The sequence below is a fragment of the Coregonus lavaretus genome (genome assembly GCF_964263955.1).
Source record: "Coregonus lavaretus genome assembly, chromosome: 5".
NCBI lineage: Eukaryota > Metazoa > Chordata > Actinopteri > Salmoniformes > Salmonidae > Coregonus > Coregonus lavaretus.
The window spans coordinates 12,140,197-12,156,784 of record NC_139992.1 but is presented as its reverse complement, the minus strand read 5'-3'; the positions used below and the strand labels follow the sequence as shown (position 1 = coordinate 12,156,784).

Sequence of the window (16,588 nt, the reverse complement as noted above, 5' to 3'; positions counted from 1 at the left end):
CTCACGTTAGCCTCGGAGAGCGAGATCACCCAATCCTCTAGGTCGGTGACGGCCCTCACACCTGGCACGATGTTGTTGTCAAAGCGTGCATACGGTTGGGTCTTCCTTTGTAATCCGTAATGGACTGTAGCCCCTGCCACATGCGGCGGGCGGCGGAGCCTGTGTAATATGATTCCACCTTATTCCTATACTTCTCGTTTGAATACTCTGCGGAGGTCATAGCGGGACTTCTTGTACTTATTCCTGTCCTCAGCCATAGCCTCATGGTTGTATACAATAGCTCTGTGTGCGGTAGCCCTGTGCTTTAGTTTTTGCGGCATCCTCTGTGTTAATCCAGGGCTTTTGATTGGGGAAGCAGTGAACCCTCACCATGGGGACAACGTTGCCAATACATTTTCTAATGAAGCCGGTGACGGAGGTGGTTTGCTCATCAATGTTATCGGCGGAGTTTCTAAACATATTCCAATCAGCGCTGGGAAAGCAGTCCTGTAGAATAATCTCAGATTCTGGTGACCATTTCTCAACGGAGCGAGTCACGGGTACTTCTTGTTTGAGTTTCTGCTTGTAAATAGGAAGCAGGAGTACGGAGTCATGATCTGATTTGCCGAATGACGGACAAGGGAGGGTCTTGTATGCTTGCTTGTGGGTAGAATAACAGTGGTCTAGGACTTTATCGCCCCTAGTGGCATTTGAGACGTGTTGATGGAAGTTGGGCATTACGTGTCTTAGTGACGCAGAATTAAAATTGCCGGCAACTAGAAAGGCAGCCTCTGGATGTAGGTTTTCTTGCTTGTTTATAGCCTTGTACAGTTTGTTAAGTGCCAGCTTGTTATTTTTCTTGTCCTGAGGTGGAATGTATACACAGTCACGATAACAACTGAAAACTCCCTCGGGAGGTAGAAGAGTCGGCATTTGACCATCAGGTATTCCAAGATGGGTAAACAGTGGGTCGACACTTCCACCGCGCTGGAGTTAGCACACCAGTTGGTGTTGATGTAGAGGAAAACCCCTGCCCACCCTTGATTTCCCCGACTCCACTGTCCTGTCCGCCATGCTTCAGAAAAGCAAAGAACATTGCAGTTTCGAGAGTCCCGTTGGTAGCAAATCTGCGATCAGAGGTTATCCAGCTTATTATCGAGTGACTGTACACTGGCCACTAGAATGGAGGGAAGAGGTGGCCGGTTTTCCCGTCGCCTTAATCTCACCAGGATCCCCCCTTGCCTCTAACGCCGGCGTTTCCTCTTGGGTAGGCCGAAAATTGGTTCGGAATTACAGAGAGAGCCCAGGGCAGATGAGTTGAAGTAGAAGCTGGAATTGGGGTAAGCAACTGCCAATCTGATGTTCAAAAATTATTGTCAGTTGTAAGAAATAATAGCGGATACATTTCGTGAAAATAAAGTAAAAATAAACTATAAAATAATCACAAAATAGCAAAGTTGGGTCGGAGCTTGCAAAATGGTAGCCATACAGTACGGCACCATCTTTGGGAGCCACTCTTCCACATCCCAGTGGTTCCAGATAAGGGAAGAAGCACCACACCTGTCTGCAGGAGGCCTGTGTGCTCTCTGGCCGTGTGGAGCCCTGAGGGGTAGTGGGAGGTGGGGATGTGAGGGGTTGGGGGAGGTGCCACATTCTCTGCTTTGAAGTTCAGCTCCCAGCAAAGACTCTGACACCCACAGCCCCTTGGACTGCAGCCCCAAAGCCAAATACTCGGACGTTAGGGCTGTGTTGATGTTGGCATCAGCTCCACACGCAACGCACAGATCTGAGTCTTCTGGGGAGAGAGGGAGAGAGCAGAGCTCTGTCACTCAGAATACAGGATCTCATCTCTCTCCATCTGGGTTTCCTTGGCTATATCTTCTTTCTCCCCTTCCTCCAACCCTGAGACCTGGCTGTAGACTACTATGTTATTAGATGCCATAGGAGTGTACAGACACGTCTCGGGGTTAGCCTTCCTCGTTCAATGAGAAGCGAACATCAACAGGCTTAGTGATGAAGAGGTCAGAGACCATGCTGAGAGAGCCTCTGTGTATCCTAAAAGACTGAACAATATTGTACACTTCGAAGGCGGAGGAAAGACTAATACAAAACTGCTGCATGATAATAAGCAATGTGTGTTGGAGTGGCTTTGTGGAGGAGTAAACAGTCAAGACATCATCACCCTGCAACATCTTTCCAAACCAAACCTAGGTGGTCAATATCTTAAGCTACCAAGGAAACACGAGTCATGGAAGAAAGACAAATCAACAAAACGACTGTCTTCCACATGCACCAGCATCACAACATTCATGGCTGAAGAACCATGACAGCAGAATTGTGGGACGTTCCTCCTGGGCAGTCCTCTACCTCGTCCACTACAGCGTAACACATAAGGCCTGTCAGCCAGTCCCTCTACCTCGTCCACTACAGCGTAACACATAAGGCCTGTCCGCCAGTCCCTCTACCTCGTCCACTACAGCGTAACACATAAGGCCTGTCAGCCAGTCCCTCTACCTCGTCAATTACAGCGTAACACATAAGGCCTGTCAGCCAGTCCCTCTACCTCGTCCACTACAGCGTAACACATAAGGCCTGTCAGCCAGTCCCTCTACCTCGTCCACTACAGCGTAACACATAAGGCCTGTCAGCCAGTCCCTCTACCTCGTCCACTACAGCGTAACACATTAGGCCTGTCAGCCAGTCCCTCTACCTCGTCCACTACAGCGTAACACATAAGGCCTGTCAGCCAGTCCCTCTACCTCGTCCACTACAGCGTAACACATAAGGCCTGTCAGCCAGTCCCTCTACCTCGTCCACTACAGCGTAACACATAAGGCCTGTCAGCCAGTCCCTCTACCTCGTCCACTACAGCGTAACACATAAGGCCTGTCAGCCAGTCCCTCTACCTCGTCCACTACAGCGTAACACATAAGGCCTGTCAGCCAGTCCCTCTACCTCGTCCACTACAGCGTAACACATTAGGCCTGTCAGCCAGTCCCTCTACCTCGTCCACTACAGCGTAACACATAAGGCCTGTCAGCCAGTCCCTCTACCTCGTCCACTACAGCGTAACACATAAGGCCTGTCAGCCAGTCCCTCTACCTCGTCCACTACAGCGTAACACATAAGGCCTGTCAGCCAGTCCCTCTACCTCGTCCACTACAGCGTAACACATAAGGCTTGTCAGCCAGTCCCTCTACCTCGTCCACTACAGCGTAACACATAAGGCCTGTCAGCCAATCCCTCTACCTCGTCCACTACAGCGTAACACATAAGGCCTGTCAGCCAGTCCCTCTACCTCGTCCACTACAGCGTAACACATAAGGCCTGTCAGCCAGTCCCTCTACCTCGTCCACTACAGCGTAACACATAAGGCCTGTCAGCCAATCCCTCTACCTCGTCCACTACAGCGTAACACATAAGGCCTGTCAGCCAGTCCCTCTACCTCGTCCACTACAGCGTAACACATAAGGCCTGTCAGCCAGTCCCTCTACCTCGTCCACTACAGCGTAACACATAAGGCCTGTCAGCCAATCCCTCTACCTCGTCCACTACAGCTAGTCCTCTTCCTAACGAGGTAATGAGATTTAGGGGACATGTGAGTCACGAGGAACCCAGCTCGTTCAACCACGTGGCTTGTTAAGAAAACTAGTAGCTATAAGATAAAGCTGCTGGAGTAAAAAGGCGGGGAACCAAATCACAGGACATCAATGCTGTGATGGGGAGAGAGGGCTGGAATAGAGGGAGCAGCAGATTAGTGTAGCGGATGCTGTGTGTGTGCATGAGCAAAAGTTGATACAGCGGTGATGCGCTGGCTGCCAAAACACACTCATTTTAAGAAGATGTTGTAAACGGTAGCCCAGCAGGACATACTACTCTCAACTTTGACAATGACATTTGATAGTACTCTGAATTTCAAGACAAAATTATCTGTGGTTAATTCTATTTGATTCTTCTGACCCTGAAGAGGCTGTCTTTACATTTGAGAGATCATTGTTACCATGGAGAAATAATTATGATAGTATTCTTGTGACAACCCACATTTAAAATACCCCAAAACTAAGCAAAGCAGAAAATGTCCTACGATATGCGATTAAAATTCCTCTAGACTGTGCATTTGTCTCCTTCAATGTGGCATTCAACAACATACTCCCAACATACACTGGGTCTAACACACGTCTGTTACCATTGCGGTCTTTGCTCTTGCATCGCTTCTGGTTTCACCAACAAACTCTTGTTGGGAGGACATTGACATGCAGCATCAGGCCCCGCAGCGAGGCTGCAGCAAGAGACCCTGGTTCTGTCCCAAATGGCACCATATTCCCTATAAAACGGCACTACTTTTAACCAGAGCACTCTGGGACGTGGTGAAAAGTAGTGCACTATATAGGGAATAGGGTGCCATTTGGGACACATTCCCTGTGACTGACACCTGGGACTCTTTCCCAATACGTTTTTCCTTGATTCCTCATGTCCTCTTTCCTCACCTCCTTCTCAAAAGGCATTGAAGGAGAAGGTCAGAGGGGAGGGAGCCTAGATCTTCTCCTCCAATGCAATTTGAGAAGGAAGCGAGGAGAGAGGATGCAAGGAATCGAGGATAGATTAATTGGTAACGAGCGCCTGGGCTTTCGCCTGCTTCATGTTGTCTTTAGGAGGACAGATTGGCACTCAGAGGCCTGCGCAGCAAATTCCCCCGCTGCAGAACAAAAGACAGAGTTAGACCCATCACACTGGCCATAGAGAGATGGGATTCCCCCCCATTCACTACCATTATTAATTCAGCCTCCACCCCCAGTCCCCCACTCCCCATCACTACATTCAATTAAGACACACAAGAATCAGTGAGGGAGTGAGGGAGACACTGGGGCTTTGGGAAGAACAATTCCACAGGGTCGGATCTCTGCGTGGTGGCGTGTACAAAGTAGCCCCTCGTTAAGAGTTTCAATAGATCCTGTCCAAGTCTCTAATTGAGCCTGAGGATTTGAACAGTGCAGAATTCAAAGCGATTAAGATGTGCAGTGATCCCACATCCCCTGACCTTTCTTAGAGTTTTGTTCGCTGAAACAAAGGAAGAGATGAATGCATTCCATCTAAAATGCAAGAACATGTTGGAACACAATTAACCACCTGGGCCCGGTTTCCCGATAGCAATGGAACTTAGGCTTACGAGTGTTTTAACAGTGCATCTTTCCTGCAACAGCCGAAGATGTAACATACGTTGTGTCGATACTGATAGGATCGAAAGAAAGGCAGCGCTGCTCTCGGATCAGCTTTCTCCATTAGAATCCTACCTTAACATTCAAATTATTCCACAATACTGATAACGGATCAGCGCCGGCTTATTCTAAATGCTTTCCCTATAATAATGCACTAAATCACCACTTGGCACATCATTGCGCGCCCGTTAGGCTACACATCATCGTCATTTGTGTTTGCTGTTCTCCAAATAGCATTTTAGAATTGTTTAATTATGTAGAAATGCAGTAAATGAGCTTCAACTTCCAAAAAGTTCCTCTCACATGACTTTACTGATAGCTCCTTTATTGAGGAAAAGTGTACTTACTATGACTGTGATATGTGGTTGTCCCACCTAGTTATCTTAAGATGAATGCACTAACTGTAAGTCGCTCTGTAATCTCCCCTGAAAACGAAATACTTTAGCCTTACAAATAGATAAACTTTAGCTACCTTGCCTTGAAGTTGCCCCCCCTTAGCCATTTCATCCCTGGTTCATTGAATGAGGAAATTATTTTATAAAGACATAAAAAGTATTTGGTTGTACAATAATTGTAATGTTGCAGGATCGCCAACCCTCCTCCAGGAGAGTCCTGGATGTGCAGGCTTTTTCTCCAGCCCTGCTCTAACACATTGTAAAGAATCTGTTGCTCAACTTTCCCTTGATAGGCTGACTAGGGTGTGTTTGAGCAGGGTTGGATCAAAAGCCTGCACACCCAGTAGCTCTCCAGATGGAGGGTTGACGGACCACATGTGTTTTGTATAGTAGCCCATCAGTGCAGTATTGTATTTTGTGGGGGGTTAAGTGCCTTGCTCAAGGCCACAACGGCAGGAGATATAATACTTGGGATCAGAGACCAGCATGCCTTCCATTGTCAATCCCAGTGAAAATTTTATTTTGTGAAGTAGTTCCTTGCATGATAAAACTAAATTTCCAGTCACCGTTTTGGACCATGGTGTTGCAGAACATTCTTTATTTTTGGACAAGTGACTTGAGCATTCGGAGAAGAAAAAATTTGTCCGATAGACAAGTGGCTAAAAAAAGTTATTGACAAGCCCTGTCATTTCTGTCCTAAAAATCTGATTTTATAACCAACCCTAACCTTTAGTGAAGACCCAAAATACTGACCAAAAACGCAACATGAAACAATTTCAAAGATTTTACTGAATTACAATTAATAGAAGGAAATCAGTCAATTGAAATAAATAAATAAATGAGGTCCTAATCTATGGATTTCACATGACTGTGCAGGGGTGCAGCCATGGGTGGGCCTGGGAGGGCATAGGCTCACCCACTTGGGATCCAGTTCCACACACTGGGGCGCCAGGCCCAGCCAATCAGAATGAGTTTTTCCCCCACAAAAGGGCATTATTACAGACAGAAATACTCTTCCCCCCCCCTTCTCAGACGATCCCGCAAGTGAAGAAGCCGGATGTGGAGATCCTGGGCTGGAGTGGTTACACATGGTCTGCAGTTGTGAGGCTTGTTGGATGTACTGCTTATGGTCGAGAAATGAACATTCAATTCTCTGGCAACAACTCTGTTGGACATTCCTGCAGTCACCATGCCAATTGCATGCTCCCTTAAAACTTGAGACATCTGTGGCATTGTGTTGTGTGACAAAACTGCACATTTTAGAGTAACCTTTTATTGTCCCCAGCACAAGGTGCACCTGTGTAATGATCATGCTGTTTAATCATCTTCTTGATATGCCACACCTGTCAGGTGGATGGATTATCTTGGCAAAGAAGAAATGCTCACTAACAGGGAAATGTGTGCACATTTGAGAGAAATAAGCTTTTTGTGCGTATGGAAAATGTTGGGGATCTTTTATTTCAGCTCATGAAAAATGGGACCAACACTTCACATGTTGCGTTTATATTTTTGTTCAGTATACATTTTTACGATACAGACAATTTTGACTTTCCAGCTTGGCCACATAGGGCAAATCCACGGAAAGCCGGGAGGCCTATGTAAGACTCACTGTGTCTCCGATCTTGAGGTCGGCACACTTCCTGAGGCCTGGGAGAGGCTGTCCGTCCTGACAGGTGGCAGTGAAGGACAGACTGAGGTCTTCAGGTTGATCCCACACAGTCAGTTCCACCTTGGACCGGATGTTCTGGAGGGAGGACACAGAGAGAGCGAGAGAGAGAGAGCGAGAGAGAGCGAGAGCGACACTTATGAATAAGTACTTTTGACCTTAACATCAAGTAGTAAATGTGTGATTTATTTGAAAACAAGACAGATGGTCCCCTGGTCAACTATCCAAACCAAACACAAGTCTGATCAAAGACTCCTATCAATAGATCACATGAGAGTTAAAGTCTGTATATTAGAGCTGGCACAGAGGTTCCCTGGTGGTTACTATACTATTTGAGTGTTACATTCTTCCAGTACCCCTGGCACTGGATCCACTCAGAAACACCACCACTCAGCATTTTATAATGAAACCAGTAAGAGCCTGTAATCCAATCTGTTTCTGTTAGCAGTTGGGGTGGAAAAGAGAGAAACAGATGTACTGAATATTTGCTCGTTGGTGGTCATCCATATTTGACATTCTCAACACTGTTTGCCATAATTACCAGTTCTAGACTCAACTCTTGTGTCCTTAACTACGCAAAAACAAGTTGTTCCTCTCAACCACAGAAAGTAAAACACTTGACTGACAAAAAACGACACAGCTTGATTGGAATTGTTTTTAAGGAAAACTTGACTAAAACAAGAAAATTATCCGGCTTAAAACATATTCTAAATACACGGAGAAAGACATTCTTTCATCCCTTAAAATGTTGTTTCCTCTCAACTAGTCCAAAAGAGTGAATTATATAACTGCCTTCCTGCAGCGCATTATAGACACAATCTGCCATTTCAACAGCCTGACTGCCACTTTGTTTGGTAAGCTGAGAGATGGGGCAGGGGCAATGTAGCCTAACCACTCAAATCAGACTGTAGCTTTAAGATCCCTTCTATGGCCAAACCGGAACCACAGTGGCTACCTAAAGGTGACCTAGAGTCAGGTTTTAGTCAACAGACCACAGCACAATAATACAAGACAAGTGAGAATGATGGATGCTTTGACAATGGATTATGAGAGTGTCTGCTATGACAATCAAATCCTAACAGCAAATTATAATTCAAGATCATTAGAAGCCCGGGCTTAACTTTGGTAGAATGAAGATTATAGATTTAGCATGACCCATCATTTAAAGTCTGGTGGTGATTTAAATCTCTGGTCTTATATTCTTTTTTGATCTTTCCATAAATGTGGTGTTTCTTGTTCCATATAACCAAGGGAAAATTAAATTACAATTCTAAACGAGGACAAGATGCAAATCTCCTAGCATACCAGTCTGTTGCCGTTTTTCCAGCACAGCAGTGACCTCAATTAGAACCATCTCAGTAATGTTGCCAGGACAAATATTTAGCAACCTTATGAAAAACTAAACCAATGAGTCTCTCTTCTGTCCCTCAAGTTGTCTCCTTGGATTAAAATCTTGAGTTTAAAATACACAAGAATGTGGATGCCTTTTCCAGCCCTTCTAGAACCCTTTTCAGCCCTTCCAGAATCCTTCCTTGAAAGTACTGGAATGATGGAATCTATTTCCTGTGTGGTGGACTGGGGAGTAACAGGAGGGTCTCAGTCTCAGGATTTGGGCCATAAACCTGCTTCTTGTTCCGTGACCATAAAGTACTAGACTACTGCAGAGTTACAGACACAGGGCTGTAGCGTGTGCCAGAAGTAAACCCCCAGAGCCCCACAGCAAATAGAGGGGCTGGGTCAGGGTATCCATCTCCAATGCTAAGGCATAAACATTCAACACTTTCTCTTCTCCTCTAGAGACCAGGGTCATGTTCAGTAGGGCACAAAAAGGAAAACAAAAAAGACAAGTTCAGGGAAGACCTGTCTTTTTCCCTCAGTTTCAAAACGTTTTTTCAACCAACTGTCAACCAACATCCATTTCAAAAGAGGACTGCTGAGACTATCTTTTCCTCTGAAGCACACACAATCTGTGCTCCAAATGGAAGAGAACTCTCCTTTACTTACATTGTAGGCGTTAACGATGAGTTGGATGATGTTCTTGGAGTCCTGATCCAGAATCTCCACTGTGGTTCCAGGTATCAGTGCTGTAAAATTCTGCATAAACACAAGATAGGAGAAATGTTATTAAATAAACAAATATTTGCAAGACTTCACACAATACAGGCCCCCATACTTACCAAACTGTACACACCAAACGGTACACACCATAAACACCAAACACACAGCTAATCTCAATACTGAACATTCAATTCAATAAAAATAATGTACCTTGTAAATGACATACAGCCTTTTTGTCACAGCGAAGATGAGATAGATGTTGTTTTCAGCCAGCTTCTCTCCCAGTAGAGCCAGAGAGGGGTAGTCCTACAGCGACATGGATAGATAGAAACATGGGAGCATGATGTTAGAGGCATTTCTTTAAGTTCTCACTAGTCTAGCTTCCATCTCACCCTGTCAGGAGGTTAGTGAAGAGAAGCCATTGCGCCCCTGATTCCAGTGTAGTGTTTACATTAGAGTCCCCAGACATTTCCTTTCTCACCAGCAGAAAGGACAAAGAACACTGAAGTGGTTTAGACCTATTAATTTACAGCTCTGCATTAGAGTTGTGCATTAAATGGTGAATCCTAACTTCTACTTAAGTCAAATTGTCACTATAGTCAAGGTATGACTGAGTGAAAATGTATAAGCATTGGATAAACAATCACTTTCACACAATCAGATTTGTGATTTTTGGCATCAGTAAGCCTTTATCATTGTGTAAATCCAAATCAATCAACAGTGAGATTTACACTTGAAATGGACCGTGAGGAGCATTTGCCTCTGCACCTTCTCCAGTTCAACGGTTTCCCTTAAAAACAGAGCTCTGTTCTGGGAAGTGCATATTCCTTTCGTCCCACAATCAAATGAGAGAGGAGAAACCTGTTTAGCCTGTTGCTGAGGATCTACCAATTATTTTGATTTGTGTTGGAGTACCTCCACTGAACTTAATGTGATGAGACGTACCATGACTACCAAGCCCAGAGCATCCAATGTCACAGAGCAAATAACTATAGAAACATTTAGTGATTCCGGGAGAAACCACCAGAATACCAGAATCCTTTAATCCACTTAACCAATTTTCATATCATTGAGTTTGATTGATTGAAATGCACATGATGTTAATTATGTTTTTCATTGCATTAGCTCTTTGGACAAATAGCGCTAGCTATGTAAACTCAAACTGTGTGCATAAAAATATATTTGTTTATATGATTCAGTCTCATCGTACTAAATAAAAAATCAGCTTCGCGCGGCTTTTATAATTTCTTTATGTCCTCGCTCAAGACATTTGACATTTTAGTCATTTAGCAGATGCTCTTATGATGTCAGTGACGTTATAGCTCTATGGTAACCATGTTATAATGATGTCAGTGGTGTTATAGCTCTATATCAGGGCTCTCCAACCCTGTTCCTGGAGAGCTACCCTCCTGTAGGTTTTCACTCCAACCCCAGTTGTAACTCCCCTGATTCAGCTTATCAACCAGCTGATTATTAGAATCAGGTGTGCTAGATTACGGTTGGAGTGAAAACCTACAGGTAGGTAGCTCTCCAGGAACAGGGTTGGAGAGCCCTGCTCTATAGTAACCATGTTATAATGTCAGTGATGTTATAGCTCTATAGTAACCATGTTATAATGATGATGTCAGTGATGTTATAGCTCTATGGTAACCATGTTATAATGATGTCAGTGATGTTATAGCTCTATAGTAACCATGTTATAATGATGATGTCAGTGATGTTATAGCTCTATGGTAACCATGTTATGATGATGTCAGTGATGTTATAGCTCTTTAGTAACCATGTTATAATGATGTCAGTGATGTTATAGCTCTATGGTAACATTTACATTTTAGTCATTTAGCAGACGGTCTTATCCAGTGCGACTTGCATTCATTTTTCATACTGTTAACCATGTTATAACGATGTCAGCGATGTTATAGCTCTATGGTAACCATGACTCCTGTCTTACCATCTTGGTGGAGCCACTGTACTCGTTCTTCTCATTCATGTGGCACTCCCCATCATGGGGCTGGACCAGGCCCCCCAGCTTACCGTCCAAGGCCAGGTGAGGCACATCGTCTGTGGCAAACACCAGCAGGTGGAAGGCCTCCTTCCTCCAGCCTATCCTCTCCTGCACAGGGGAAGAGAGATGGTCACTTCACTGAAAGTCTTAGAGACACCTAACTGGGGTCTAAATTAGTCCCCTCCAGTTTATAGTAGGCTATGTATAAATGCACATGGGATCAGTCCATGAGAGCAAAACAGATGTGAAAATGCAGGCTTAATAACAAAAAAGAGGTGGGTTCCTCAACTGATCCTAGATAGTTATTGATAAATTGTTTTTGGAATTTATTTGAGATATAACTGTTCTATAAAGAGTTTATAAAAGACCTTGGCACAACAACACAAATTCTCAGCTATACAGAGAGTAAGAGTTCCCGACCCTATAAAACAATATCACTCCACTAAGACAAGGAAGGAAACCCTATCACTTTCCACCAGCTCGACAACCACTGACCCACAGATAAACAAGGAGAGTAACACAAGTGTTTTATCCAGAACAAGGCCATTGTCAACGGGAAGCAGAGGCCAGCAAAAGATTGCAGAAGCAGAGCGCATTAGTCTCAACACAGTGCTGAGTAATGGCATGACACTAAACAGACCTGATCTTTCACCAGTGTGTAGGCATATAAAGGCACCCATGTGACGCCCAGCCCAGTGCATTATGTGCCACAGTATACAATAGAAAGAGATGTGTTGGCAGTTGGCATACAGAGTCCTTTTTTAATAACATGCTAGATACATTCCTGTCATATTCAGCTATGCCATGTTTGGAATGTGTTTTGGCTGGAGTTGTAGTTCACCATGTGGGGCACTGACAGTCATATTACCATGCCCATTTGCTATTGACATTCCTTGAAGGGAACCCCTTGTTTGTTTGTTTTTACAGGGGAACAAAGAGGCACATATAGCTGAATATTCTTCAATTGGTCAACAATGCAAATTATTCATTAGTCACAGTAAGTGAAACAAATATTTCAAAAAAGTATCGACCAACCACCAAACTTGTAACTGTCCAATCCAAGCTGCTACACCAAACGACATGGTAGAGCTGGGAGGGGAGGGAGTGAGTCATTCTCTTCCGGTAAAAACAATTAACTCCTGTTTAGACAACAGCCCAACACTGGGATATGACTGGGCCTGTTTCTCTGTTAGTGAGTCAGTTATCTCCTTATTTAAACAGCTGCACCAGACTACACTTCCTGTTCAACCCCCTGGTCGAAATCATTTAGAGTTAATAGTGGTTGTGACTTGGGTTCATTAGGCTATCAGGGGGGAAAAAACTCGCCGGGAACAGGGAGGAACTACCTAGACTTGTCCAATAAGAAATGCTAATATTAGTTTTCCATTGCGTGTGCTAATGAACACTACCAGCACCTCAATCCATCATGTCTGCCTGACTGACCGCTCACAGGAAAAAAACTACAAGGACTTAACTTACAGCAGACCTGGTCCTGACTGGTTAGGGTTAGGTTAGGGTCAGGGTTATAGGTTGACATGCCAGTCAGTCCCGTCCCTTTAGTCCAACCATGGCCTCAGCTCACCTTACAGACGGCAGCCTGCAGGATGGCATCGAAGCCTCCCTCTGGAGCGTCCCTGTTGCGAGACACCATCTGTTTCTGCACCTCCTCGTTGAAGCGATCCACTTTGTCAGTCAGGGAGAGGAGGTGGCGGAACCCGAAGGAGGGGACACAGCTGGGGAACAGTTTGTATCTGTGGAGAGAGAAAGTTTTAATTAAAATGTTTAACTACATAGAGGATGCTATGCATGTAACAGACCAGGAATTGTTTTTCTGTGTTCGATTGAGCTCGTCTGGCCCAAATGGAACCAATTAAATGGTCCCAAATGTGCCAACCCTGGCAATCTGGCACATCTACACAGGCGCTCATTCAGGCAAACTATTTGAAATACTGTTTCAACCTAGGTCTGTTGGCTACATTGAGGACGTGTAAGTAATGTACGTAAAACAGTTTCCCAAAGAGGAAGACCTCTGGGACATTCTAACACAACCTTCATCCTGGAGGAAACACAGATCCTGAATTTGAGGCATTTGTATTGCTTGTTTTTGCAAGGAGGAGGGCAGGGCTGTGTTAAGGACGAGAGGCCCAGACGTCATGATCTGTCCTCTGCCCCTTTAATAGTTTCCAGCAGTACTGGCTCTTTGACTGCGACACACACAGTCCACATTCAGGACCCAGGGAATAACCTAGTTGGGCAGTGATGTGTGATGATGGCAGTAAGTTAGTGCAGCGTTATCTCACCTCCGGGGGAAATGTGGTGTGTGTGATCGGCTGCTTTTCAACCTCTATGTTTTATTCTGGTCCATTTCAGCCTGCCATCATCATCCACAACAAACCTCAGCAACACTAACCCTACAGTATGAGGACAGTGTCCATTTTGTGTCCGTTTCTTAGTATAATAGAAATCTGCACTTGCACAGCAAAAACCACAAAGTCACAACATGGACCCAAAATGCAGCTGTACTCTTCATTTATATTCTCAATCCTACACCCAAACCCATGACCATTCTACTGTAAGCCAGTAGCAGTAGTGCCCTTCTGAGTCCTCACCCATTGCAGGGGTTGTCCTGGTACTTGGGGGCCGTGTAGGAGAAGGGGGACATGTTCTTGTCGACAAAGGATCCGAAGCCCAGTCTGAAGTTGCTGGTGAGTTTCCTCATCTCGTCGGCCAGCTTGGTGCCCAGGTTCCTGATGGTGTCCAGGTCGTCCTTCATGGACAGAGACAGGTCCATCAGGTAGTACAGGTCCACTGGGTAGTCCTCCACCTGGCGCACCTGCACTTTGAATGATGTCTGGTCACCTTGTGGGAAGGGAGGGGACATGGATAACATGTCATTGCTTTGATAGGTTGACAAATCAATCAGCACCCAAATTGTTCTGCTAGGTTGTTTTTTTTACATTTTTGTTTTCAATATAATATTTTGTTCTATATACAGCTCAGGACTCTCCACATCCTTAGGTTCAAACTCTGTTGCCTTGGCAGCACATTGCGCTCTGAGATGGTGGACTAGGCTTCCCTCATACTGTATGTAAAGTAGGTCACTTCTATTGTTTTCATGCCATACATGACACAAACAGACTGGACTACTTGGCTAGGACTGGGGGATTACCTGGCCGGAGACTGAGGGAGATCTTCTGAGGCATGATCTGGATGACATCATACTGGGTAGGCCCGGAGCCTTTGGAGCTGAGGGGTTCGCTCTTCACTACCGTGGTGCTGCTACTCGGACTCTCCATATGATGGGCTTCACAGCCCCTCTTCTGCAGGTTCTGACGCAGGTCACACCGTGACGTCAGGGTCCTCGCCCTGCCAAACTCCTGAGGGAAGAACAAAACAAATGGCACCTGTCATCCAGTGGAGTTAGTACACACTGGTCTGACTCAGCCCTGGCTTCAGTTGAGTATTGTAAGGTAATATAAAGGAGGGGGGAATCTTTTATCTTCTTCTTTTAGTTCTAGGTCTTCCATAATAGAAGGAGGTGTGGAGACAGTCCACTCTGCACAGAGATCAACTATGGTTCCAGAACTGCACTGGTACACTGACATGTTTTGGCTCTTTGAAACAACATGCCATCATCAAGCCTGAGCTTATGTAATATAACACAACCATATGAGAGCCCTCACCTCACTCACACTCAGCCAGCTATTGGGTTCAGTATGTCACATTTAGAAATGTAGTGTGAGGATTACTAGTGTCACCACCACGTGGTGTACTGTAAATCCAACACGTTGGAGGAATGTGGCACATGCCCTACCTCTTGCGCGCACCAGGCGCAGCTCGGGTGGATGAGGAGGCATTCTTCACAGGACATAGCGCTGCCACTCATACACACATTCAGACCTGAAAGTAGCAAAAGTAAAAGTAACCAACATTGTTCCAGAGATTCTATTTGATCATTCCTGACATTTGATTACCAGCCAATGAAACTCAGGTGGGATATGGCAAATTACAATTTAGTCTTGAATTATTTCTTACACGTCAGAATGAAACATAGACCTTTGAAGCGATTAAATAACTATGACTGATGACCTCCGTTTATAAATAGGCTATATAATTATAATATATATGATGTATACTTCAATGCAACGTGACAATAATGTCAAACATTTGAAAGAGAAAGATTGATAACCACAACAGGGTATTTAGTTTTCGAGTGTGTATGGCAACATTGTTGCAGGAATTCGCGGCTACTGTAACAACTGGCCCGATGTTAATACACCTATCGAGCGATTGCCTTCTAAAACTAAAACTAGTCAGCACTTTCCCGTGGAATACTGCCATTATAGGCCATTACAAGACACGTTTCGCGAGAACTGTGTAGCAAAACATTTAAGAAAAACTCTTACCTTGTGCAACATTGTGAATAAATATTTCCAGAATCATGCAGCCAAGAGCTGTACGGTAAAACAACTGCCATGGGTTCCACATAATTTCCTCGTGTTGGACCGTTATTCAAAAGTCTCTGTTTGTGAAGTTTTCTGGAACTGGTGTGGCACTAAAGTCTGCAGTCGAACCTTTCGATAGATGCACGTTCTGTCCTCTCGGTCGGTGCAGAGTAGTGAACACGTCTCTTTGTCACGTTTAAACTCCAGCAAAGCGAATTGTCCCGATAATGTTACGCGCCCTCAAAACAAACATTACAATTCATTGTCCCTCAGAAGAATTCCACATAACAGAAACAAAACAATATTTTTTTAAATACTGGGTTCATAGTCAAGAGCTGTGATTTTTGCAAATAGTTATGCAGAGCCAGCCTACCATGTTGTCCGTAGTTCACCCATAGCCGACATCGTTGGTTCTTGTTTTCCAATACTTTTCCATCCGTTATAAACCCTTATTTAGTGTGTAAATATTCCCTTGATAAAATTAAATGTAGGTAGAAGTTTGGCCTAAATGTAGAATAGAATTTCAGCTCACTAGAATAGCTTATCACTACGAAGTTTGTTCTTCAGTCCCCAGTTATGTTCAACGCGTTGCCAGTTGGAGTCTCCGCCCACTGTTTAGGGTGACGCGTTAACCCTGTCCTTTGTTTACCATTTCACAGATGACTAACATGATGACCACACCGGCTCCGCGCATGCGTCCGCGTGTGCATGTTGAGTTTGTCTATCCCCATCAGGCACAGGTTGAAATATCAAAACGAACTCTGAACCAACTATATTAATTGGGGACAAGTCGAAACATTCATGGACATTTAGCCAGCTAGCTT

General features: G+C 44.7%; 1 protein-coding gene across 6 annotated transcripts in view; it reads right to left on the bottom strand.

Moving 5' to 3' along the window:
• The window catches only part of LOC311129531 (integrin beta-5-like), an 85,185-nt gene extending 68,831 nt beyond the window's left edge, over positions 1–16,354 (bottom strand). The window contains exons 1-10 of one of the 6 annotated variants that reach the window (XM_084161824.1): positions 16,138–16,336; positions 15,726–16,003; positions 15,134–15,219; positions 14,489–14,696; positions 13,929–14,178; positions 12,902–13,070; positions 11,266–11,427; positions 9,525–9,620; positions 9,261–9,350; positions 7,200–7,334 (exon numbers count right to left, since the gene is read on the bottom strand). In XM_084161824.1, coding sequence (XP_084017950.1) covers positions 7,200–7,334; positions 9,261–9,350; positions 9,525–9,620; positions 11,266–11,427; positions 12,902–13,070; positions 13,929–14,178; positions 14,489–14,696; positions 15,134–15,219; positions 15,726–15,807 — 1,278 coding nt within the window. In that variant the 5' untranslated portion in view covers positions 15,808–16,003; positions 16,138–16,336. Of the gene's footprint in view, positions 1–7,199; positions 7,335–9,260; positions 9,351–9,524; positions 9,621–11,265; positions 11,428–12,901; positions 13,071–13,928; positions 14,179–14,488; positions 14,697–15,133; positions 15,220–15,725 lie in introns of all 6 variants that reach the window. The other 5 variants (XM_084161826.1, XM_084161825.1, XM_084161823.1 and 2 more) reach the window with 5 other exon arrangements.
• Positions 16,355–16,588: the final 234 nt, after the last annotated feature.